Source organism: Nicotiana sylvestris, chromosome 7 (genome assembly GCF_000393655.2).
Source record: "Nicotiana sylvestris chromosome 7, ASM39365v2, whole genome shotgun sequence".
In the NCBI taxonomy this organism is placed as follows: Eukaryota; Viridiplantae; Streptophyta; class Magnoliopsida; order Solanales; family Solanaceae; genus Nicotiana; species Nicotiana sylvestris.
This window is the reverse complement of record NC_091063.1, coordinates 156,617,409-156,642,241: the sequence shown is the minus strand read 5'-3', so window position 1 is coordinate 156,642,241 and position 24,833 is coordinate 156,617,409. Positions and strand designations below refer to the sequence as shown.

General features: G+C 36.4%; 2 protein-coding genes across 6 annotated transcripts; one reads left to right on the top strand and one right to left on the bottom strand.

The window, feature by feature from the left end:
* Window positions 1-8,458: 8,458 nt before the first annotated feature.
* LOC104229612 (uncharacterized) lies at window positions 8,459-14,802 on the top strand. 5 transcript variants are annotated; one of them, XM_009782270.2, is made up of 6 exons: window positions 8,459-8,742; window positions 9,791-9,926; window positions 13,609-13,693; window positions 13,781-13,828; window positions 14,230-14,351; window positions 14,447-14,802. In XM_009782270.2, the coding sequence occupies exons 1-6, from the start codon at window positions 8,580-8,582 to the stop codon at window positions 14,565-14,567; spliced, it is 675 nt and encodes a 224-aa protein (XP_009780572.1). In that variant the 5' UTR covers window positions 8,459-8,579; the 3' UTR covers window positions 14,568-14,802. The 5 variants fall into 5 exon arrangements, 3 of the variants coding, with proteins under 3 accessions (XP_009780572.1, XP_070006964.1, XP_070006965.1); XR_011401013.1 differs by lacking the exon at window positions 14,447-14,802 and adding an exon at window positions 13,896-13,976 and having other exon boundaries at window positions 8,474-8,742; XR_011401012.1 differs by lacking the exon at window positions 14,447-14,802 and adding an exon at window positions 13,896-14,041 and having other exon boundaries at window positions 8,474-8,742.
* A 4,214-nt stretch (window positions 14,803-19,016) lies between these two features.
* LOC104229613 (protein CANDIDATE G-PROTEIN COUPLED RECEPTOR 7-like) lies at window positions 19,017-21,761 on the bottom strand. Its single transcript, XM_009782271.2, has 2 exons — window positions 21,090-21,761; window positions 19,017-20,062 (listed from the first exon to the last, which is right to left on the bottom strand). Exons 1-2 carry the CDS (start codon window positions 21,577-21,579, stop codon window positions 19,251-19,253), a joined length of 1,302 nt encoding a protein of 433 aa, XP_009780573.1. The 5' UTR covers window positions 21,580-21,761; the 3' UTR covers window positions 19,017-19,250.
* Between the last annotated feature and the right edge of the window lie 3,072 nt (window positions 21,762-24,833).

Genomic DNA, 24,833 nt, shown 5'->3' with positions numbered 1-24,833 from the left:
TTGTCCATTTAAAATAAATGAGATGAGCCTCGCTTAGTAAAATGTATAGATTGCGGGGCCCTCACAAATGTATGTATTAATTATTTAGAACATCGGAGTTGGCCGTCTAGTGAAATTTTACGGCCTTTCCCAAATCAACAATACGCTAATCGCTCTAGGCGCGTCTTTAACAAATTATTTTCTTAAATATGGGTGTGCATTTATGTAACCCAAATCCAAATCTCAACGGAGTCGAAATGTGCCGATAACCACGGGTGCATTGATTGCGACGTGGTTTGAAATACGTTTTCACAATGTTGCAATTCTCCGTAAAATAATAACAATAAATAAAAAATAATAAAAGCGGTAAAGAGTTAAAAAATTGCACATGAGCTCATAATTGTACAAAAATCAGATATTTAAGCCAAATATGACAGTTGAGCGACCGTGCTAGAACCACGGAACTCGGGAATGCCTAACACCTTCTCCCGGGTTAACAGAATTCCTTATCCGGATTTCTGGTTCGCAGACTGTAATACAGAGTCATTCTTTTCCTCGATTCGGGATTAAATTGGTGACTTGGGACACCCTAAATCTCCCAAGTGGCGACTCTGAAATAAATAAACAAATCCCGTTTCGATTGTCCTTTAATTGGAAAAAACTCCATGTACCCTCGCGGGGGCGGAAGATGGAGGTGTGACACATATATTACCAGTATATCATTGTGAGGTTGGATGATGCCCTTAGCATCTTCATCGCTGCATGAGATGGCCACTTCCGGGACATAATCCCGGGTGAATTTTTTTCTTGTAATAGAAATTTTGGCGCGTTTTATCATTGGTCCTTGGGGGACATCCACTCCCCCCAATGATCCTGTTGATCACGTGTTGGGGCTCCTCTTGTTTGACTTGTTTGTTGGAGTCCCTATTTCTGAAATGATTTTTGGCACGCTTGCTTAGGAGTTCTCGAAGGTTCCCATTGTTGAATAATCGAGCTACTTCTTCCCTTAGCTGTCGACATTCTTTGGTCCTATGATGGTGAGTACCGTGGTACTTACACACCAAGCTATGATCCCTCTAGGAAGGATCGAACTGCAGTGGTGTAGGCCACTTGGTCTCTTTGATGCGTCCTATGACTAACACTTTACTTGCAGCATCCACATTGAAATTATAGTCCAAAAATATCAGCTCTTCCCTACCCCCGAGCGACCTGTTAAAACCGTTTTTGCTCATCAGGCCACGGTTGCTCGGTCTTGGATAATTTCTCTTGTCATTCCTAGTCGGGTGGTGCCCGGATCTGTTTCCCCTTTAGTTCGAGTCGTATAGCTGATACCGATCTTGGACCAGCCTTGGCTCTTGGTCGATGATTCTCTTAGATTTGTCATCCGTTCTATCGGGGTAAATAGACCCCGGGGGGCCCTTAGTTAATCGTCCTCAACTTTGATCTTCGACTGATACCTGTAATGGACGTTGGCCCAAGTGGCCACTGAGTACTCCACCAAGTTTTGCTTAAATTATTGAGAAACCATGAAACTTCGGGGGTTGAGCCCTTGAGTAAATGCTTGAATGGCCCAATCATCTGTGACTCGAGGCAGGTCCATTCATTCCATCTAAGAATCTCGTTATCTCTTTGCTTGACTTTGAAAAGGTTTAAATTCCTCGTCTCGACCTTGATGGCAATGGCATAGGCTTTTATGAAAGCATCTACGAGCATAGCAAATGATCAATAGAATTCGGAGGCAAGTTATGATAGCATATCATCAGTCCTTTGGACAAGGTTTCCCTAAATTTCTTCAACAATACCGATTCGATCTCATCTTGTTCCAAGTCATTCCCTTTGATTGCGCATGTATATGAGGTTACATACTCGTTTGGATCTATGGTCCCATTATACATGGGAATGTCGGGCATTCAGAATCTTTTCGAGATCGGCTTCGGGGCCGCGCTCGGGGGGGAAGGCTTATGAATGATTTTTTTGGAATTCAGGCTCTTCAATATTGGAGGCGCTCCCGGGATCTTATCGACCCTGGAATTATAAGTTTCCACCTTCTTGTCGTTGCCTCTATCTTTTTCTCACCACACTCTACCCGTTTTGTCAATGCTTTCAGGATCTTCATCACCTCAAAAGTTTTCTTGGGCCCGAATTCATCTGGTTCCATGATAATTTATCCATCCCTTCGAGTGTTTTCCCTAACCATCTCGGGATCAATCCTATTAGGGGCGTGACTTTGGGTCTGCAACTGTGCAGTTTCCGCTTTCTGAGCTTGCAACATTTCAAAAATCAACTGCAAGCTAACCCATCACCTTCCCTTTCGTGGGTTTCTCGAGCTGATGGTGGGGGTGCCCCGTGAATGCTATTTTCAAAGCTAGTTGGCATATTGACGTTGATGGCAACCTACGAGTTAGTGTCGACCGGGTCAGCGACTGGGACACCAATGAGATCAACATGGGCACACTATTGCTACGTACCACATTATTATTTTCACTGGTAGTGGCCTGACTCGGCGTCAACGTTCAAGTGAGCAGACTGAGAATTTGACATCCTTAGGTTAACCAGAAATCAAACTTCAAAGAATAAGTGTAAAGTAGGGTGTGTTATGGAGATTCGTATTAAATCACCACTATTATCCTTTGCCCCACTGTGGGCGCCAAACTGCTTACCCTTAAAAATGAGTAACAATTAAATTTGTACGCGATTTAAAGGATACGTGATTTAATTTTATACGAATGATGTAAAAACAACAAATAATTAAATTAAAGATGGATAAAACGATCAAACCAATCTCAATGGAACAATTAAGCCTGACTTTGAATTGAACGCTGAGATTGCCTCCAATCTAGCCCTGAACATGGGCTCGGTTGTAACTAGAGAAAAAGGGAATTGAAGAACACTTTTGAACAACAACTAGAATACAAAAATGAAATTTATTGCTTTGATATGTGTGCCAACAATGGTTTAAAATATAAAAGTTGTGGCCTTTATATAGTAGGGGAATTTCAATCCTAGTACAAGTTTAAATAAGGTAAAAATCTTCTTTTTTTGGTAAATGTCGATCTACTGTTGTTATTGGATGGGATTTGCACCTTGATATCCGGTTGAGGACAGATATTATGGCTCCCTGTTCTTCATGCTAAACTGTTTCTCTCTTTCCTTGGTCTCGAAACTTTATTTTACCCGGATCTGATGTTCAACCGTACCCGATACCGGGTGCGCAGTCTGTCCTCTCCGGTTTCAGAAATAAGGAACCCTTCAGCCTTACTCGAGGTTGCGTCAGATCATACTTTCCTCTCATTTCTTTATCGAAAAGTCTGGGATAAGATTATCCCTGATTTTACCCGTACATACATTCTTTTATCCTTACATGAATAACCTAATAGCTGAGGGACAAAATTCAAATCATAATATTATAAGTTCGAACATCCTAACCATTGTTATAAAGTTAAATTTTCTTCATCTTGTGTAAACACTAATAAAAACTAGCTCTTTTTTAATCGAAGATTATCGACCGATCAATGCTGACCCAAATAATCGACTAAGTAGCACGTAATTAGCAATTAAATTTTTTCCATTTTTTGTTGCTAAAACCTGACCGATTAGGTTGATTTTTGTAGTGCCAAAATGCGAGAAACTATTTTGCTGAAAGAATTTATTGGTAATGCATATCGAAAATAAATTATTTTTCAAGAAACTAACTGGCGGCTCACTCAATTTTTTATTTAAAATAAATTAAACTTTATTTTCAAAAAACTGATTGAGTCGGTCAATTTTTTGGACAAATCTTCAATCAACTCATTAAAAAATTAATTGAATTATTGACCAACTCGGTTGAAGAGTATGAATAAAAAACAAAAGTCTTAAATCAATAAGCATAAGTGATTTAATAATAAAATAATAGTCTGCTACGTTTTGGACCTCTGTTCGATTTTCTAATGGAGCATTTTATTATTGTGTAATTTAAGAAAATCGAGTAAATCTCAGTCTTTAACTTTTTTCTCACCAATTAACCGACCGAGTCGATTGGTACAATCTATTCTGATAACCAACCTCATTGAATCGATATTTTCGCCTTTAAAAGAGCTTGTTTTTAGTAGTGTAATTATGTAAAGAAAAAAAAACTTGTGTACTTTCACAAATCGAAAAATAGCCTCATTTTTGAGTTTATATGTGTATTTTAAGTTGTAGATATTTTTAAAGTATTACTACAAAAAGAATCACTATGTTTTTTCTCGCAAACTTATTCTCGTCAAGTTCTAGTTTCTTAGGTTAGTTTACAAGGTCAATCCAACCAACTTCCCCACCTATGGAGCCATCAGACATCAGTTCCCTGCAAATTGATGATCCCTCTACAAGTCTCAATAAATCTTCTTTTCACTGTCCAACTCACACACTTACCCACTACTTGTCATACATATCATCATACACTAGATCTCACTGGTGAAACAGACCCAGCAGTAGATTCAGATGACTTCATTCCATTAACTTCCTCTAATAAATCTCGTTTATATCTTCCTTGGAAATTTTCTACCATAGTTAAAAATTTTGGCAAAAAAAGTGGGTCACCAAGCACTAAAACAAAAACTTATTGCATTGTGGAAACCTGCTGAGGCTTTGCCACTTATTGATCTAGGATCATATTTCTTCTTAATTAAATTTCTTAAAGAGGAAAATCTGAACAGAGCTTTACATGATAGTCCTTTGTTTGTTTTTAATCACTTTCTTTTAGTTCGTAGATGGGATCCCAACTTTATTGTTTCTTCTGCTCAGCTTGCTTACTCTGCTCAAGAACTCCCAACTGAATTTTACGATATGGATATAGGCAAAAAATAGGTAAACTACTCAAAGTAGACATTTGTACCTCTTCGACCACATGAGGCCACTATGCTCGCATGTGCATAGAGCTAACCATTGAAAAACCATTTAAAGACACATGTATACATTGGAACATATCGTCAATCTATTTAGTATTAAGGGCTCAACCTTCTCTGCACTTGTTGTGGATGTCTAGGACACTTATCGTGCCACTACCCAACACCTCTATCTTCATCCAACCTAAATCCACCCTCTGCATCAACCATTATTACCTCTCCTCTTCCTATACCTACTACTGTTAACCAATCCACTATTCTACCCCACGATACAAAAACACCTACTGAGGAATGAAAAACAGTGACATTCCCACGCCGTCGCCACCACAACACATAGGTAAGCAAACAGATGGCCAAGAAAACACACAAACAGGTGCAGACATGTAATGACCAGCCGATTATGTTAACCAATTCCGGTGGGCATTTCCTTTTTAGAATGTCTAGGGCTTTGTTGATTTCCCTTGTAATGTTTCCTAGCGCTGGTGATTGATTCTTTTCTAGTGGAGAAGAAGGTGATGGAGCTTGGTGGATTTGGGGTTCGATGGTCACAAAGACCAGATAAGCTATTGGATCTTCTGTTGCCGGATTTGGAAAGAAGATATTGACTAGAACGCTTAGGAAATTAGGTTGTTGAGCAGTGGTGGGTCTATGTTTGGTTGCATGCTACCGTTGCTTGTCATTGTTTGTCATAGGCATGGGCCAAAGGCATCCAAGGCCTTGTTCAGGGCTTCTATTTTTACCCTCGCCACATGCACCGAATTCTGGACAATCAATGTCACTAGTTGATTTCCCAGGGTGAAATTGTTGGCTAGACCCTATCCTTGTAATGCCACCTCCAGCCATGATGCCGGGTAGTGGTTCGATGGTAGTGGTAACGATGTCACAATGGCGGGTGGCGGTTTGTTTTTTTCATTTTTTTGTTTTTTTGTTTTGCTACTTTGGGTAATGGGGGGGTTATGTTAATTATCCGATTCATAATTGCATCTCTTGGTGTCAAATCTGGGTCAGTGGAAAAGGCATCAGTTATTGTATCTGGGGAGACGAATTCGGAATTAATGTGATATCTATTGGAGTGGACGGAGAGTGTCTGAGCTTGAGTGGGTTCTCAGGTAAGGCACTTGAGTGTTCATGGAGTATGGTGAGTTTTTCCCATTAGAACCTTCCGCTGAGAGAGAAGTAGGGGATGCGTAGGTGTTTGGGTAGGGGTAGTTATTTGGGCTGGGTCTCCAATTGGGTGTGGACCCCAATTGGTTGTTTAGAACCGGCCCGGTGGCCCAATGCCCCAACTTTGACATTTTTTACGTCTGGGATTGTGCTAAGGGGAGGGGCCTCGTTGTAGGTGTTATTGAGTGGCCCAGGATACAATTTAGTGTCAGTTTCATTGGGGCCCATTCCTGCCTTGCTTTTAGCACTATGTTTGTGTTGGGCTGCGTGAAATGGGTTATTGGAGAGTGAGGGATGGGGTTTTGTTTATTGACTGGGCCGTTGGGCCGGTTGTAATTTTTTGGTCTGGTATTATTGGACTTAGAATTGTATTGAACTGTTTTAGTTTGTAGAAACTTACCTGAATTTGAATCGAACATTTTTACCTGGATCCTTTATGCTTGTGATGCATGGTGCTGGTTGTTAGCAGTTCCATTGTTCCTTTCCTTCGTCTTTTGTTGGTCTACTTTCTTTCGTCTTGGGAAGGTTAATGTCTTCCATTCATTCTCGCCCCCTTTCTTAATGTTTTCCCTAAGGTTTCTGGTGCTTCTTGAGGCATTGGTGAATGTACTTTTTTGAAGTTGCAATTTTTTGTTGTGTGACCAATTCTTCCGCAAGTGGTGCATAGTATGCCTTCGCCTTCATAAATCACTGCTTGCTTGTGGTCTCCAATTATTACTGATATTTCCACTAGGGTTTCCAAAGGTACTTGGATACAGATGCGTGTGTATCTTCCTCTCAACGTAGAGGAGGTGCATGAGCCGATTTTTAGTAGTCTGCCCAATTTTCTACCAATTATTTCTAGTATTTCTTTATCATAGAACTCTGTTGGAAGTTGTAGTAGGCAAATCCATATGGCTGTGGTAGAGAGGGTAACTTCTTGTGGCACAAATTTTGGTTCTCATATATGTACTGATGGGAAGTTCCCAGAGACAAACCATGGCCCTAGGTGTAGTACTTTAGCCATATTTTCTTCTGGACAAAATTTGACAATAAAGAAGTCTCATCCTAGGTCCATCAAGATTAACTGTTCAGATGGTTTTCATAAGTTAATTAGTTTAGAGCAAAAATATTAGTGAGCATTCTACGTCCAAAGACCTTTATGATAACAGAGAAGCGCCATGGGAGATATAGGCGGTTCTTGTCTTCTTAGAAAAGGGTGATTGAGCCTTCAATATTTTTTTCTTTATCATCTTTGATGATTGTGGTGGCATCTTCATCGTAGTATTCAGTTTGGTGAATTGCCGGTTTGTCAAGAAGCATTTTCGTGTAGGAATGTGGCATTATTTCTTCCACGTCTATATAGTTATTCTTGTCATGTGGTTCCGGTGGTATAATTGGTGTTATAGTGGTTGTATTCACGAGGGTATAAGTCAGTGAAAAAGGTATTACTATTACTTAACAAATTATTTCCAACACTAACCCACTAAAGCTTAGTTCTGTTGAAAAGTCCTGAGAGCAGGTTTGAAGGAAGATCAACAACTTTAAGGTGAATCGCATTTGTAGTAGTTTTCGAAAAACTTTCTTGATAAAAGTTCTCACAAAATCGTAGGCTTTCTGTCTAGTAATTGTCCAAAATACTGCTCTTCGTTCACCTATCTTTTCCAGCACAAACTCCACTAATCCTCATTAGAAAAGCGACAATGCATCTAGCAAATTTTCAATTTCCCCACTTACACCGTCTGCTAGCAAGGCATCAAATTAGCCTGATAAAGCTAATTCAAAAGAGCTAATCCACTTTGATCCGGAGGCGGAGTCAATATTTTAAAAAGTTATTTAGTTCGGTCGAATTTCTATCCTTCGTACCAGTTCTCAAAACTTTTCAACAAAAATTAGAAATCTCAAAAGGCTTTAGTGCCTTACTGTTGAAAATAGTTTGCTAGGTGATTAATCTTATGAAGGTAGAGAGACTATTTCCAAAAGACCATCGGTTCAAGTAAAGCATAAGCACTACATAAATAGAAAAGAAAAATGATAGTGTAGAAGTTATGAAAATGTAGTAACAACATGATAATAAGATGACCAAAGAAAAAAACAGATAGTAATAAGATCGAAGAATAAGAAAATACGATAATAAATACTTTTGTTATGGAAATGACAAATGTTCGACTACCTACTAACCTCCTACCATAATTTTCGATCTCCACATCCTCCTATCAAAAACATTAAAATTTAATAAAATTTAGTTAAACAAATTATTTATTTAACTAAACTTATCCTAAAAATATTAGTTAAAGAAATAATTTACTCGAGATATATCTTTTGTTTCTCAATTCTCCAAACTCCAAAGATTAAGAAGTGTCATTTTTACTAAGTGTGAATATGTAGAAAAACAAAAAGCAAAGTTGTGGGGTGAAACTACAAGATACCTTTCTTATAGCGACGTCGTATTAAGATCCAACCAGTAAAATATTTGCCTTCAGCACACTTGATATCGCTCGCAGGCCGCAGCCATTGTTAACTCTTCTTCTTCATTGCCATATCAGATACTTCACGCTTTCACTTTCAACATTTTAGCTTCAGAATACCAAGATGATGGGTTTATTGAGAGCTATGACTAAATCGAACCGTCCGATTCAGATGGGTCTACAAAATCAAGGGCTCGCGTTGTCCCTCAGCAGACAGTTATCAACTCAAACGGAAACTCCTCAGCAGGACAACTCCGTTGATACATTCCTCCAAAATCCATCTACTGGTACATATAAATCTTTCAAATAGTTATAATAATAATAATAATTTATTCTCGCTGTTATATTTATTTTTAAAGATCATTTTTGTAATGTATAAAAAAGTGGGTTTTTATGGTTTTTCATAATGCAAGAAAATTATGGATACCCTTTTGTTTATTTGTACTATTAAGAAGTCTTGTTGATTTGCCTGTCTTTTTCCGAATATTTCTGTATTTAGGGTTTAGGCTGTTCTGCTTATTCTTTGAACATTTTCAGTTTGCTATGAGGTAACTATTGACATGTTAAAGACTTGGGGTTTTTGAAATTATTGTTAAGTGGTTATGACGGATTTGTATTAGTTATTAGATTGCATATGGATAGTGCAAGAAAATGTGGCTACCCTTGTGCTTATTTGCAGTCTTCTCAATTTGTCTGTCCCTATTTTTGGTGATTTAGGGTTTAGGGTTTTTGCTGTTTGCTTATTGTTTGAGCATTTTCAGTTTGCTACTAGGTAACTGTTTGACGTGTTAAAAACTTGAAATTAGAAAAACTCATGGCTGTGAAAATGTTTTGTTGGATTTGGCTTTGGTAGAATATTGTGAATTTAGTACTTGAACAGAGGCAATAATCATCAATCAATCAACTGTACCTCAATCCAGACCTATGAGTATTTAGGGTCAGCTATATGAATGCTTTGTATCCTTGTCACACGCGTTCCTATGAGTTCACTGTTCTATCCTAATTTGGCAATTTTCATGCTAACCACCCTTAACCTTCTGCGACCCCTTCCTCTATCCAAGTTCCAAGCTTGGTCTAGTTATGCTTCATGAAGCTCGCATAGATGGAATTGGAGGCAATAATCAACAATTAAAAAAGTTATGAATTCCTTGTATCCACTTTCTTTCACTTAATTTCCTTTACATCCACGCATGTGGAGTGGACAGGAATTATTTTACGTCAGGCTACTTTTGCAATATAGTAATAGCAGTCTTGCATCTTTGTTCATGCCATATGCTTATGCAATTGCAATCTCATATGAGACTGATCCGGGATCTTGGTCTTTCTATTCCCCAGGTTTGGTTTATGGGAGAATCTATGGCATCGGAAGGCATACAAGAAAGAGTGACATTATTAGCATGTTAGGGGCTTCTAATTTGAGCCTAGATGACGTTAGATTTGAGTACAACCCGAACTATGCTCCAGTTGCTGCGTAAGTTTCTTCTTTTATGATATAAGGTTTAACAATATCTATAAGGAAATAGGTCATATCCCTGTATCCCTGTGGTTTTGATTTCTGAGCATCCAAGGGTGTGAGTTGGTTGTCAATGAAACTAAAATGGATCATTGGAGATCAGGGTTCTAGTCCCTGCAAAAACTCTTGGTAGTTTCTTCTCATCTTCCTAAGTTTTGGTGGATATAGTTACCCGTATCTGTATTAGGTACTATCGTGAGCATCTCGTTGCTTTTAAAAGGGTCGTACTATATGAACCTTCTTATAATGAACTTGCTCTCTAGCAAGATTATAGGTGTTTCTTTTTATCTTTTTTTATTTCTAATTTGTTCTATGTTCATGACTTGTCACTTGTCAGTGCTTGCCTCCATTTAATCCTGGGATAATACATACTGACCCCCTCAAATTTGCCCTATTTTTCGACTACACCAATTTTTTAGGGTCCCAATACCCCTTGTTCTTGTCCAAAGTGTATCTATAACCACCCTAACTGTTGACATGGCAAAGAAAGTGCACACAATTGGACCAGAACACGTGAAAGCCAAAAGCAAATTCAAAAAATATAGCCTCTTTACACATGAGCTGCAATTGACTCAAATCAATCGTTTCCTTCTCCAAAAATCCTTCTCATATATAAAAACAAAGTTTTTTATCACATTGTTTTCTCTCTTCCTCCTCGCTTCCACCTGTCTCCCCCAACAACCACCACCATTCTTCCTTCAATCTCTCTCTCTCTCTCTCTCTGACGGATCCAAAACCATTTCTTCGCTTAACTTTTTTTCTACTTCCAAATAACAAGATTCGTTAAAGTTACCCATCATTCTTAGGTTCAAAACTTTTAGTTCCCAGAAAAGCACAAATTTTATATGTAGAAAAACTAAAAAAGATCTTTTCCATGCCATCTAAAATCATTGTTTGTGGAAAATAATGTTTTGATATTAGGACAATTTGTTAGTTTTAGTTGAGGTCAAATTTAATTAATTTCGGAAGATGCATGTAAGGATTGAAGATACCGATCCATATCATTTTGCTTTTTGAATAAGGCAACTAAAATATGCTATTAAACATATATGTGCATTTTTAATGCACATTAGTGATTTTATCTGTATCTTATATTAGAGGGTAACATAGGCTATGTTTTACAAATTAACCACTGAAATTAGACACATATTAAACCACTATTGTGCATTAATATATATTTGATCAAATATATATTAATGCACAATAGTGGTTTAATATATCCAATAAAATGTTTCTAATAGCATATGTTAGTAGTCATATTCAAAATGCAATGTGTCAGCTTTTCTCTCAACCCAACCCCATGTTGTCCACTTTGAATTAACAGAGGTTCACAAATTTATTCCTTGGGCTATGCCATATCGAGCCAAAAGCGTGATGGATCAATTTCATCTTCGGAGAACAATGATTCTGAAATTTTATGCACAAGAATGGACCATTGATTTGGTCTTTCCTAGCTTTTGTCCATTTTATATAAATATTGTGGTTTTGATTTCTAATTTGGACTTCCTTAGCTTTGAATACCTCTTTTATAAAAATAAAAAATGTTGGGTTTCAATGTCTGATTGTTTGACTTCACTCAGACCAGGCAACCAGCATTCAGGAAAAATCCTTGAAATATTCATGTCTTAGCTAATTTATCAAAAAGAATATTCAGGTCATAGCTATTAGGAACATTACTAATGCCTACCAATAAATGAAAATTGTTTTGGGATTGTTGAGTATGAAAAAGAAAAGTCTGTTTTTCATACCCTATTAAAAACTCTATCAAATGCATGTCGAGAATAAATTATTTTCCCCCCTTTCAGACTTTGCCAAATATTATATACTTAGGTACAACCGATAATTTTATATAAGGATCAAAGTATAAAAACCTGGTAGGATGTGGGTCCTATGTAAAGAAAATCTTTATCATTTGGTAGTAATATTTGGAGTCATACTATTACGTCAAAAGCTAATGATGAATAACTAAGAGTGTTAAGGCTAGTAAAACCTAATGATGAATACTATCTATTATGTCCAAAGCAATATTTGGAGTCATACTATTATGTCAAAGAGAATTGACCTATTCATAGAGCGATCCTATGATCGCTGCTGGATATAGACTATCTTATTTTTTATTCTATTTTGTTTCTTTAAAAAAAGAAAGGTGACTCAACTTCTCAGCTAGAGTTGGTGGTGAGACTTGTTGGCGTAATGCATGGGGATTCAAGCTCTCATGAACTACTATTAAAAATCAACTTTATTTTTGTTTTGTTTCTGGACAAACGATATCCGGCTAGGCCTATGGCTAGATCCTTTTGGATCTACCAGTCGGCCGGCCCTAGCCGTTTACATGAGCATACAGAATCTAAACTCGAGCATTCCACTGAGCCCATGTTACTTGAGGAATTACTCTAGATCTTATTTTGGGCTACAACTTCGTTGAGGCGACTAGCATCCCTTTCCATTGTGCATTTTCCGAACAAAGAAGATGACTATAAGATCGAATTTGCTCTTCAAGAAACTGCTCAAGCCATACCTTCTGCCTATCTCATATCTGTAGAACCTAGACTTTTTCCGTTCTAGCCTCTCCCTCGAATACATAGGATATGTAGGCTTGGGTGAGAAATGGTTCCCTCTTGCAATAAGCTTTCCTTGAATACTTATTTATAATCCAGCACCATCTTAATGTTGGAGGATGTTCTTATTAATAAAATATTTTACTTTTACCTATAAAAACCCCTATGGGTCGTTGGTTTGTTGGATAAGGGATAACAATCTCGGGAGAACGTACGGGATTGTTTTATCTCGTGTTTGGTTGAATTTTTTATTCCGGAATTAACAATCCATGGATTTATATCATAATTGTGGTATTCTTTTATACCACATGCAATGTGGGTAACAATCCGGGGGATACTATTCCCGGATTAAACACCAAAATAACAAAGATGCTTTCTCCAAAACTCTCCTCCCAAAGGCCTTTAAAAAAGTCAAGGATCAAATCGGAAATAAAAGTTTTTCTCAATTTATCTAGTGTAAAACTAAACACATGTTTTATATTATATCCTATATATCCATTTCTAGTCCAATGAACTAAACGTGTATCGTAAGAAGTATCTTTACTAAAAAATCATGTTGTTATTTAATTCATGTATTATGATCCTGGTATAACTTGTTCACCAATCAAATGACCACCGGTTTGTTATCATATTGAATGTCTTGCTTTATTTTTTTAAATGATTTTTAAGCTAGTATAGGCTAATAGCTTGCTAAGTTAATCTGGATTACACTACCAATAGTTAGTCAATGCGGGTAATATATTACTCTTTAGTTTTATACCAGTTTCCTTAGTATGTTTCTTATTAGAGTTGTTTGCTTTTCCACCGGTAGCTTTTGAAGTTGGCATTTTTTTTGTTTGCCCTTTTACCTTTTCGTGGGTTGCGCTTTATGTGAAGAACACTTTCCAACCTTGACTCCTATCATATATGCATTTTTTGTTATGAGTTGGTTGTTTGAACGAGCTATATATATATATATATATGTGTGTGTGTGTGTGTGTGTGTAATTACTTCAAACATTCAATTAATGGATGCCTATTGCTGCCTTATCAAAAAAGAAAATGCTTATTACTGCTCTGTTCCATATTTTATCTCTCGAATAGGATGATTCAGTTCCCTACTCGGAATGCTTATGACGCTTCACTAAGGGCAGTTGTTCGGACGAGTCGCTTGTTCAGAATGGAGAGGGTACTGTTTCGAACATGCATCTGGTTGATTATTGATCTCTGGAGGTTTGCATGCAGAATCATCATTTCTTTACCTTTCTGATTGTAGGCTGATCGTCAGCAGTGGGACACTTTGCCACACTATGATGGAAAAACTGTAAGTGGGTCTTTGGTGTTTAACTGTCTTCATCGTTCTTTCTGTTTGTCTTTTTCTTTTTTGGCAGGTAGGAGTGTGGTAGATGGTGGTGGAAAGGCTGATAACAAAAATAAAAACCTCATGCTAATTAAGAGGAAAAAAACACAAGGTGATTTCTTCCCATCTGCTTAACCATTAGTGAGCGGATGGGCCCAAGCTAGTGGAGTAGTCGAGGTGGGCCCAAGCTGTTCCACAGTCGGAAACTACTGTAATTAAAAAATATACCAATGAACTATTCTTTCTTTCTGAATGCAATGAGATTGATGATAAATTAAATATTGCTATTCGATTCATTCATTTCTAATAGTGATACAAAAGGGCTTTGAAGCAAAAAATCTATTGATGATTGTCGGCTTTTCCAGATTTTATTGCAAGGGATCCCACGGAATGCACTGGCAGATGATGTGGAACGTTTTCTTTCTGGTTGCCAGTATGATGGATCATCAATCCAAATATTCGCCAGACAACAGCGAGGTTTTGATAGGTATAGAAGCTTTACCACTCACATCTCGCTGGCTCTCTTAACTGTGATGTGTTCTCTGTTCCGTATAAGATGGAGTTTTGGTTTATTTGTTGCAGACCACCAGCTAGAGTGGCCCTTGTGCAGTTCCCTTCACAGGCTTTAGCCGCACACGCCTTTATTACGAAGAACAGAGGCTTTGTTCTTAATAACCAAATTGCTGTTCGACTTCTTCAGTAGTCTCCTCCACCTTCAAAATAATCTACTTTCCATTTCCCTGTGAGCTAGATTAGGATGTGAGATGACAATTAGAAATGTTCTGATTATCTGCCTGCATGTCCAGGCTTCAATCCTCTTTTAAATGAGAAATTTTTATTTCATTTACTATGGAGAAAGCTGAGATGAAATTCGAAATGCTAGTCTTATCAATACTTTGTTTTGAATAACATAAATATGTGAACACTGTCCTTTCAAATGAGGGCTTCTATTTTATTTTACGGTGCATTTTATTTTTTAGTGGGCTTCTGCTGATCAAGCTGCGGTCTATTTGTGCCAAATACGTTTGCAATGAAGGCATATTGTAAGTTCAAATTCAGGTTTCATCTTTGCAGGCAAAACCAAAACCGCCGAAACACAATGTTGAATTCAGGATCTTGATATTGTGGATTCTGAGTTATGAGAGTGGGGTGTGGTGGGGGTGTGGGTGGGAAATAGGGTGGGTTGAGAAAGAGTAGTTTTGGAAAATATTTTCCCTCTTTTTGGCCGGGAAGTGAGTGCATGCGGAAAATATTATCCAAAATATTTAAACCAAACATAGAAAAATTAGAATTTTTCTTCGTACCAAACACACCCAAAAAGGCCAAGTATTCTAACCTAGAATTGGCAACATAAAATATACGGAAAAGGGTCAAAACTACCCTCAAACTATAGGCTTAGGATTAAATATACCCTCCGTCCACCTATTGCGCTAAAATTGCCTCTGACATTTTCTTTTTAACTCAAGTCTACCCTTATGACTAACAGTCATTTCAAAAAAAGATTTATTTAATAATGATGTGGCAGCTTCTCATTCGTCGAATTTAATACACTTGTCCTCATTAAAACGACCCACCCATATGTACCGTTTTCAGAATAACCCGCCTTGAACCAAAAATTTAACAAAAAAAGGGAACCCCCAACCCCACGGGACTCTTCTTCTTTCTTTTCTAAGTGCTTTTTCGTAGGGCTCTTCAAAGAAAGAAGAGTCGTGTCAATGGCTGCAATCAAACTTTTAGTTTATTCCACAAGAAAATCAGTTCAAATCTGTAGAGAACTACAAATTTTGGACATAAACAAACATCCACAAATCACTAATACCCTCTAAAATTTCAGATCTGAAAATTTTGATTAGCTTCAATGGTGGACAACTTTGTTCCTTGCATTTTCGAGCAACCAAGACAGTAGATAAACTTGACTTTAGCTTCAAATAATAACAATCAGCAGGTTCCAAGCAACAATCTCGACTTTCAAAACCAAATTCTCTCAACAACTTCGACAATTTCAAGCCACGAATTTGGCTCACCAAAGATCCTAATCAGTAGCTGTGAGCATGTGATTTTTGCCCTATACGAAATACTCCTATAAAGGAGGGAGAAATTAAAAAATAGCCAGATTTACAATTGGTCGTTCAAAAATAGCCCAGTTTCAAAAGTAATCGAAATTTAGCCACTTTTCATGTAAAGATAAATCTGAGCGAAAATACTGTTCAAAACCCGGAAAATACGCCAGTATATTATACTGAAGTTCCAGCATAAGTATGCTTGAACTCCAGCATATTATACTGGAGTTCCAGCATACTTATGTTGGAACTCCAGCATAATATGATGGAGTTCCAGCATAAGTACACTAGAACTCCATCATAATATACTGGAGTTCCAGCAAGTATATTTGTACAGTATAATATACTGAAGTTTGGAGCACCGGTGCTCCAGTCTCATACCCTCTCGGGTGGTAAAAAAGAGGTGCGACAGTAGAGTGATCAAGGAAAGTTTTAAGCACTAAAACTCTTCAATTCAGCAAAGGATCATCCTTTCTCAATTCCACCAGTGAACCCAGTTGTATTTTCAAATGCTCATACCAATGAAATTTGTAAACTCAGAAACAAAGCATGAACTCAAGTGTATTAGATCAAATAGTGATACTAGATTTTACTTTTCTAATTTTTTGTTTTGTTTTTGATTTGCTAATAAAAAATTAGGCACTTCAGGTCGGGTTAGTGCAGTTTGGGGTGGGTTAGTCCGAAAATGGGTACATATGGATGAGTCTTTTTAATAGGATCATGTGTTTTAAATTCGGCTAATGAGAAGCTGCCATGTCATTATTAAATAAATATTTTTTTTGGTGGAAATGGTTGTTAGTCCGAAGGGTAGGCTTGAGCCGAAAAGAAAACGTCGGGGGTAATTTTAGCGCAATAGATGAACGGAGGATATATTTAGCCCTAAGCCTATAATTCAGGAGCAGTTTTGAACCTTTTCCATAATATATATGCTATTTAGAAGATGGTTCTCACTAAAGATCTATGAGAAATTTGTCTTAAAATCTTTAAATTCGTTCTTCGTATACCGATGTTGCCCCGTTTCTACTTACTACTACTACACCTAGCGTAAAGTTATATCTTATCATGCCTAGTAGTGCATAACATGATATGCATGATAAACCCTTACTGAAGCATAAGAATTTCTACTAATCTTCACTCACTCTCCTTTGAAATCTTCAATGACAAGGCTAGTGCAGAGGCGGCCTAACTCCCAAGCCACTAAAGCGGCCGCTTTAGGCCTTACAAAATCAGAGGCTCCAAAGATACTCTTTTTATATGTAATTTAAATATTAATTGTATTTATTAAATAGTGATAAGAATTTTTTTCAATCATATTTTGCTACTTTGTCACCAATCATTAATAACATAGTTTTATATTTTATGTTGTCTTTTATCGGAGTTGGTTGAGCAAATTCAAATGAAAGTGAAAGGCAATTAAATCTGCAGTTACTTTCTAGTTCTTCTTGTTGGGAATAAACCCCCACAGAAATAATATTCACGGTAATAAAAACGGAATAATAATGTAGCACCGAGATACGGTAATTAATAAGAATAAAAGAGTAACAACGACACCAAGATTTTTACGTGGAAAACCCTTTTGAATAAGGGAAAAAACCACGGCCCTGAGACGAGCAACTGATATCACTATAGTAAGGAATTTTACACTTTGTAGATCTGAATAAAATACTCCAAAGACCACTACAACACTCAAAAGAAATAACCCTCTTTTGATATTTTCACCTTACTACAATATCGCTCACTCTCTAATTTCCTCACAGACTATTTTCTTATACCTTATCTGTGAAACCTCCCTCTTTCTTTCTCTCTTTGTTGGTGTATGGAAATGAGAGTTGAAGCTCTCCTTTTATAGCCAAAGTTTCACTCTCTAAAGCCTACCATATTTGCCAATCTACACACACTTTTCAAAATTCAACAAAGTTGGTTACCAAATCAAAGAAATTCAACAAGGTTGGCTACCAAACCAAACCAAGTCAACAAGGTTGGCTACCAAACCAAAGAAAACTTTTATTAGGCACATGCCTAATACTTCTTCAATGAAATGTACATCATCACTTCTTGCTACAACTTGAATAAATTTTATTTACAACTCTAACTTTGTAAGATATTTTCTTTCAAGATCTCTGTTGGTACACTTCAAGCTAATTAGATCATAAAATATATATCTTCTTTGTAAATACAAATTTCTACTTGATTGTTACTTTGGGAGGCAATGCTATATAGTAATTTATGTTGACGGTCATGTGAAAAGAAAAAATTCAAAATTAAACTTAATAAAATCTTATCAAAGATTAGTAATGTTTCAACAAAGATTAAAGGGGTTGGTTACACCGTCAAGATGAAATTGCATCTCAAAAAGTATAAAAGAAAGAAAAAAACTTCAACAAAAATATCTAAAATTATTAAATAAGTTTAAGGTCTCTTATAACGTCTTGGCTTTAGGCCTCCAATACTATTGAGCCGCCTTTGGGCTAGTGCATAGCATGGCGAAGTAATCAACGTAATTTGGAGTGAATTATCAAATATAGTTTGCTGATTCTAAATTGACCGCAAAAAAAAAAAAAAAAAAAAAAAAAGGAAGAAGAAGAAGAAGCAGCAGCATGAATGCTAGAAACCATAAGTGGAGAAAACTTGAGCCATTCTAGGATGAGCACACTCCAGTGCACCCTAAAGTCATCAAAAGTATAATTGAAACAACATAAGATAGAGTAAAAAAACACATAACGAGATGGACAATAAACAATCATAGGCACCAAGCCAACAGCCCAAAAAGATAAGCATGGCTAAGTTAAATTTCTCCAATGTGAAGACTAGCCGATCTTAACAACTTCATGCACAGTTCAAGAACTTCTTGAATTCACTTAGTACTCGTTTGGTACAAGGGATAAAGAATAATTAATTCCGGGACTAAATTTTAAAAAAATTTATCCAATATTTAATTGGAAGAAAATAGCAATAATTAATCCTGAGATTAGTTATCTCGGGATTGTAATTTTTTTAAATCCCAAAATAATTAATCCTAGGATAACTCCTTTCCAACCAAACGACCCCTACGTGGAGAGAGAAGGCAATGAAAGACAATAAAGGGACAGATGAAACAAAATCATGATAAGGGACTATTACATGAAAATGAGGTTTATATAACAATTACATGACATCAGAATTCCATTATCCAAAATTACAAGCCTGTTTTGTGATTCCAAAGCTACCAAAAAAGAAAAGTGAATTGTAATTCATCCCGGTAAACCTACTATCACTTCAGTAAAACTCGCAGTGTTAGGCTGACAACTGTATAATGGCAGGAGAGCGAGCAGACACAGATCTCAAAATCACAGCTCAAACTCCTCATCCCGAAGGGCCAATGCTGCAGCCTCTTCTTCCTCATCATCAAGAACAAAGTACTCATTCTTCTCCACTGGCCTAAACATGTAAAACATCACCATGTAAAAAGCTAAGCTCACTATTTCCTCCGCAGAATATGCCACCCATTGATACTTATAAGCCGAAATTGTCCTCAAGGCAAAAACCACAATCCTTGTGAAGTACAAGTATCCAATCACCACAATATAAAACTGCCTGAAAAGAGTCAACTTTGCCAAGTTCCTTGCTGCCTTCCCATCAGTTTTGGAAGTCTCCCTCAACGACCTAATCGACCACACAATGGGGAAAATAATAGCACAGCAGCAGATAATATCAACAATCAAAAAGACCTGATTCCAAGTGACCCAATCCTTAATGAAAGGACCTGTTTCTCCAATCACAACGGAAGCCACATTAGCCAAAACCTGAAGCGGAATCACAATCATCAGCACCTTCTTCTCCCTCTCTTGCAAAAAGGGCTTCAAGAACGACCACCCAGTACCGATCAAAACAATAACAGTGAAAAGCAAAACCACACGTATGGACTGGAAAATGTAGAACAACACATCCCATCCGTGTGCAGTACCAGTAACCTTAACATAATGCTTATCCTCAGCAGCGAAAAGCAAATTCAACGCCTTCATTATAACCAAAAGTGCCATAAGCCCATGAATCCTATGCACAGATTTCTTATTCTTCAAACACACAAACACCCAGACGCCGAGAAAGACAAAATAAGCCAAGAAAAACAAAAAGTACAAAGTGGGCAACTGAGTAAGACCTGTACAAAGAGGGCAAATTTATGATAAGTTGAATATGCAGAGAGAGGGAAAATACAAAGTGCATAACTGAATTATGGTTATTTGGCATTTCCACCAAGTGGGTTTCATGTTATCATAATATTTGAATATGACAAGTTATTAAAAGTACTAGTATTACCTTGCATTTGTTATGATGAAATATTTCCGTTGATTAATGTTTTATTCAAAAATTCATTTTTTCTGATTATTTGCCAGTGTTTGGTTGGTATTAAAGTAAGTGACATATGCTAATTGTTCTAAAATTAGTATAGGGTATAAGGATAGTGTTTTCATGTTACCTCTGAATACTAAAGGTTAATAGCAATTGAAACACGTAATATGGAGCCATTTTAGAATACTTCCAATTGTAAAAACAATGACTTTGGCAAAGTCATTTTCCTCTTTTCAATGGAAAATATTTCCCTTGTTAAAAAGTATTTTTTTCCACAATTCAAGTAACCGAACTATGGGAAAACCATTCCATCAAGGAAAATATTTTGTTTTACACAATTCAAGTAACCAAACAATGAAAAATGGTATCATCGAGCAAAATATTTTGCTCTTCCCAATTCAAGGTAACCAAAAACTCGAAAAATAATTTCATCAAGGAAAAGACTTTGCTTTCACAACTCAAGCTAAAACAAATGATTTCACAAAGGAAAATATTTTACTGGGAAAAAATTTTCCCCATATCAAACCAGAAGAACCCTTCCATCAAGGTGATTTCTGCGGGCACAGTTAACCGGTACGTGTGTTGGAGACTGCGAGGCAGCAGGTACCCGGTGCCCAACCTGACCCGACACCACCGTCATAATTCATGAAAAAACACTTTCACTATCATATTTTGCAGCCATATGATGGAAATTCACTTGATCAAATGCACAGATTTCCTATTCTTCAAACACACATACATCTATATATCCAAAAACACAAAATAACCCAAACAAAAAAAAATACAAATTGGGTAATATATCAGAACAAAATACAAAGTAGGTAATCGAACAAAACCTGCAGAGAGATAATCTTTAACACGGCCATCGAGATTATAAAGCTCAGTTCGTACATCCATAGACACCTTCGATTCAGGTGCACAATTAGCAAAAAACAGAGAGTATTCATTAGGTGAAGTTACAGGGTAAGCTCGATCGAAGGACGAATTAGGCGGAGGCGAAAGATCACGAAAAGTGAAAAGGCGTTGAATGTAATTTGATTCAAGGACACAGAAATTAGGGTTTTGTTGAAGCTCAATTAGGACTTGAATTAGGGATTCTTCAGATAAGAGGAAGAATCCGAGGCGGGAAGCGTCAGGCGATGTTACGGTGGAGATCACAGAGACGGAGGAGACAGAGATTGATGTTTGACCCGTGTGTGTGAATCCGAACCGTTCGAAGAGGATCATGGGCCGGTTATCAGATCGGATTTTGAGTTTTTTTATTTCGCCGGCGGTGAATGAGGAGAGGCAGAGTAGAAGGAGGAGGAGTATGGGTAGTTTCGTCATTTTGAGCGGCGGTGGAATGGAGCTGCAGTGGTGAATTTGGTGGCGGAGAATGGTGGTGCACGGCGGAGGAGAGATGCGCGGGGAATTTGGTGAAAGGAAAGTGGGAAGAAAATGGGGAAAGGAGAAATTGGCGTGAGTTTTACAGGAGGATGATTTTGAAATGACGATATTGACCCCAAATGCGTTAGATCTGGGAAATTTGGTGGGATCCAAAACCGAGAGAAGAATTTGATTTTTGGCATTTAAAAAGAAAACGAAGTTACCAATGTAATTTGGAAGATATTATGTACAATTATGGCTAATCTAATTTTAGTACATATTGTTGTAATATCATTCTCCAACAAACAAAGACTAAAATTCATTTTTGTTGTGTTAAAAATTAATACTACTACTTTTTTCTTACCATTTAATATAATACTAGGTATGTGTTTCTAGAAAATGATAAAAGTAATAGCATATTTTTCTTACAATGTTAAGTATATCTAACACGTAATAAACTAAGAAAATTTTATTAAATTAATATTTAACCCTTTACTTGATTCTACAAACAAGGCCATTTTAAAGTATAATATATAAGAATGAACATTAGATTTTAATGATTATACATTCACTGCGAAACACAAAGTCTCTTGCAAAATATACATTGGATAACTCCGTTGTCCCTTAATAATCCATAATTATTTGATAAAAAGAAACTAGATTACACACCCTTTTATTATCTATTATCAATGGTAAATCGGAAAAGATTAATATTCATTTTTGTTATTTTTAGAAATTAGTATTACAACTTATTCTTACCGTTTAATATATAATAGTACGTATGTGCTGATAGAAAATGATAAAAAGTATTAGCATATTTTTCTAATAATGTTAAATATGTGATAAAATAAAAATTTATTATTATTCAGTTAATATTAACTCTTTACTTGATTCTATAAACAATGTCATTTTTAAGTATGTATAAGGATGAACATTAGGTTTTAATGATTATACATCCACTACGAAAAGACAAAGTCTCTTGCAAAATACACATTGGATTACTCCGTTGTCCCCTAATGATCCTTAATTATGTGATAAAAAAACTAGAGTATACATCCTCTTATTATCTATTATCATTGGTAAACCAGGAAATACTAATATTCTTTTTTGTTGTTTCTGGAAATTAGTATTACAACTTATTCTTACCATTTAATATATAATAGTACGTATGTATTGATAGAAAATGATAAAAAGTATTAGCGCATTTTTCTAACAATGTTAAATATATCTAACATGTGATAAAATAAAAAAATTATTATTGTTCCGTTATTCTGAACTCTTTACTTGATTTTACAGACATGTTCATTTTTAAGTATTTTCTACACATAAAGGACTAACAACAACAACAACAACAACAACAACATAACAATAATAAACTCAGTAGTTTCCCACAAATGGGGTCTGGGGAGGGTAAGATGTATGCAGTCTTACCCTTACCCCTGGAAGGACAGAGAGGTTGTTAGACACTCGGCTAGAGAACGACTGAAAAAAAAAGGTAATTGCAACAAGTAGGAATAATAGCAAGATAATATAAGATCGAATCCAAGAATGCAGTCAAACTCTAGGTAGTAATAGCCATCTATGGATAAAAGATATCATACTAACACTAATGCTGGCGAACTAAGCAAGACAAAGAGAAATGCTCGACTACCTACGAATCTTCTACCTTAATCTTTGGCCTCCACACCCTCCTGTCTAGGGTCATGTCCTCAGTCAGCTCTAGCTGCGCTATGTCCCGCCTAATAACCTCTTCCCAAGACTTCTTAGACTTACCTCTTCCCCTCCTGCTACCCACCGAGGCTAACCACTCGCACCTTCTAATTGGGGGCTTCTATAGTTCTCCTCTTAACATAAAGGATTGACATTAGATTCTAATAATTATAGATTCACTATGAAAACGCTAAGTCTCTTGCAAATTATACATTGGATTACTCCACTATCTCTTTTGATCCTTATTTATGTGATAAAAAGAAACTAGATTATACATCCTCTCATTATCTATTATCAATGGTAAAGTACAAAAGCAAGCTACATTTCGAAAATCAAACTCTTTTAAACTAGTATACTTATGACTTTGACTTGAATTTTGAAATGGTTGATGTTTTATGAGACGAATTTTAATTTATGTTTGGCCGATTAACTAAATTGATCAGCCTATTATAAATCACGGAAAAGGGCCAGATCTGCCCCTAACGTATCAGCTTCAGTCTATAAATGCTCCTGTTCACATATTTTGCTAAGACTGACCATGCCGTTAAAAATCTAGCATATTTATGCCCTTAGTTCGAACTGACTACTTATCAATTAAATAAATATTTTCTTAATTCCACGTGGTCATTATAACTAACCATTAAATATGGCACACCCCAATCCATATTTCAGCCCACCGATTATCCATGTAGCTCGACCCGACCCGAACTAGTAAAAATACTTTTACTCCCAAAATACCCGATGTTAGGTCATTTTTAACCTATTTCATACACCAAATTACTGCAACTTCTCTCCTGTCTCATCTCTCATCTCCTATCTTTTAACTCGAAATCTTTGATAAATTGGAGTTCTTTTATTTTTTTCTTCAAATGTCTGAATCTTCCTCTATTCTTCTCGTGACCCAAGTGACTCTCGTGCTTGTTATTGCGGACTAATAGCTAATCTTTTTACTGCTACAACACCTATGAATATTGGTCATAGATTCTATAAATGTCCTCGTTACGAGACTAATGGTTGTCGTTATTGGGCATGGCTTGATGAAGAACTTCCACCTCATGTATAAATGTTTATCCACAAGTAAAAAATTTCATTGGATGTCTTTCATCAAGAAATGAATAAGCTTAGGAGGATGGTCAATGATATGCTTGGTAATAAAGTTGTAAATTTGAATAATGTATCTCCAAGTTTCAAATTTGGAGTTGAAATTAAAGTAATGGAATTTTTTTTAACTATGGTCATTGACTATTTTTGTTATATTTGTGACTTACAAAATGATGTAGAGAAGTTGTTTTGCTTAGTAGTGTCAAGATGTTATGATGTTTAACGCCTATTAGGGTTGACATAGTTGTTAAATGAAGGGAATATGCAGGTTTTAGTTAGGTTAATGTCTGTATATTTTAGTGCTAGTAATTGAATTTGCAATTGTCATTGTAATGTATTTTGGTATTTCCATTTTTATTGAATTTGCAGTTTTTATTTGTATATTATGCACATTAAAATCTGAA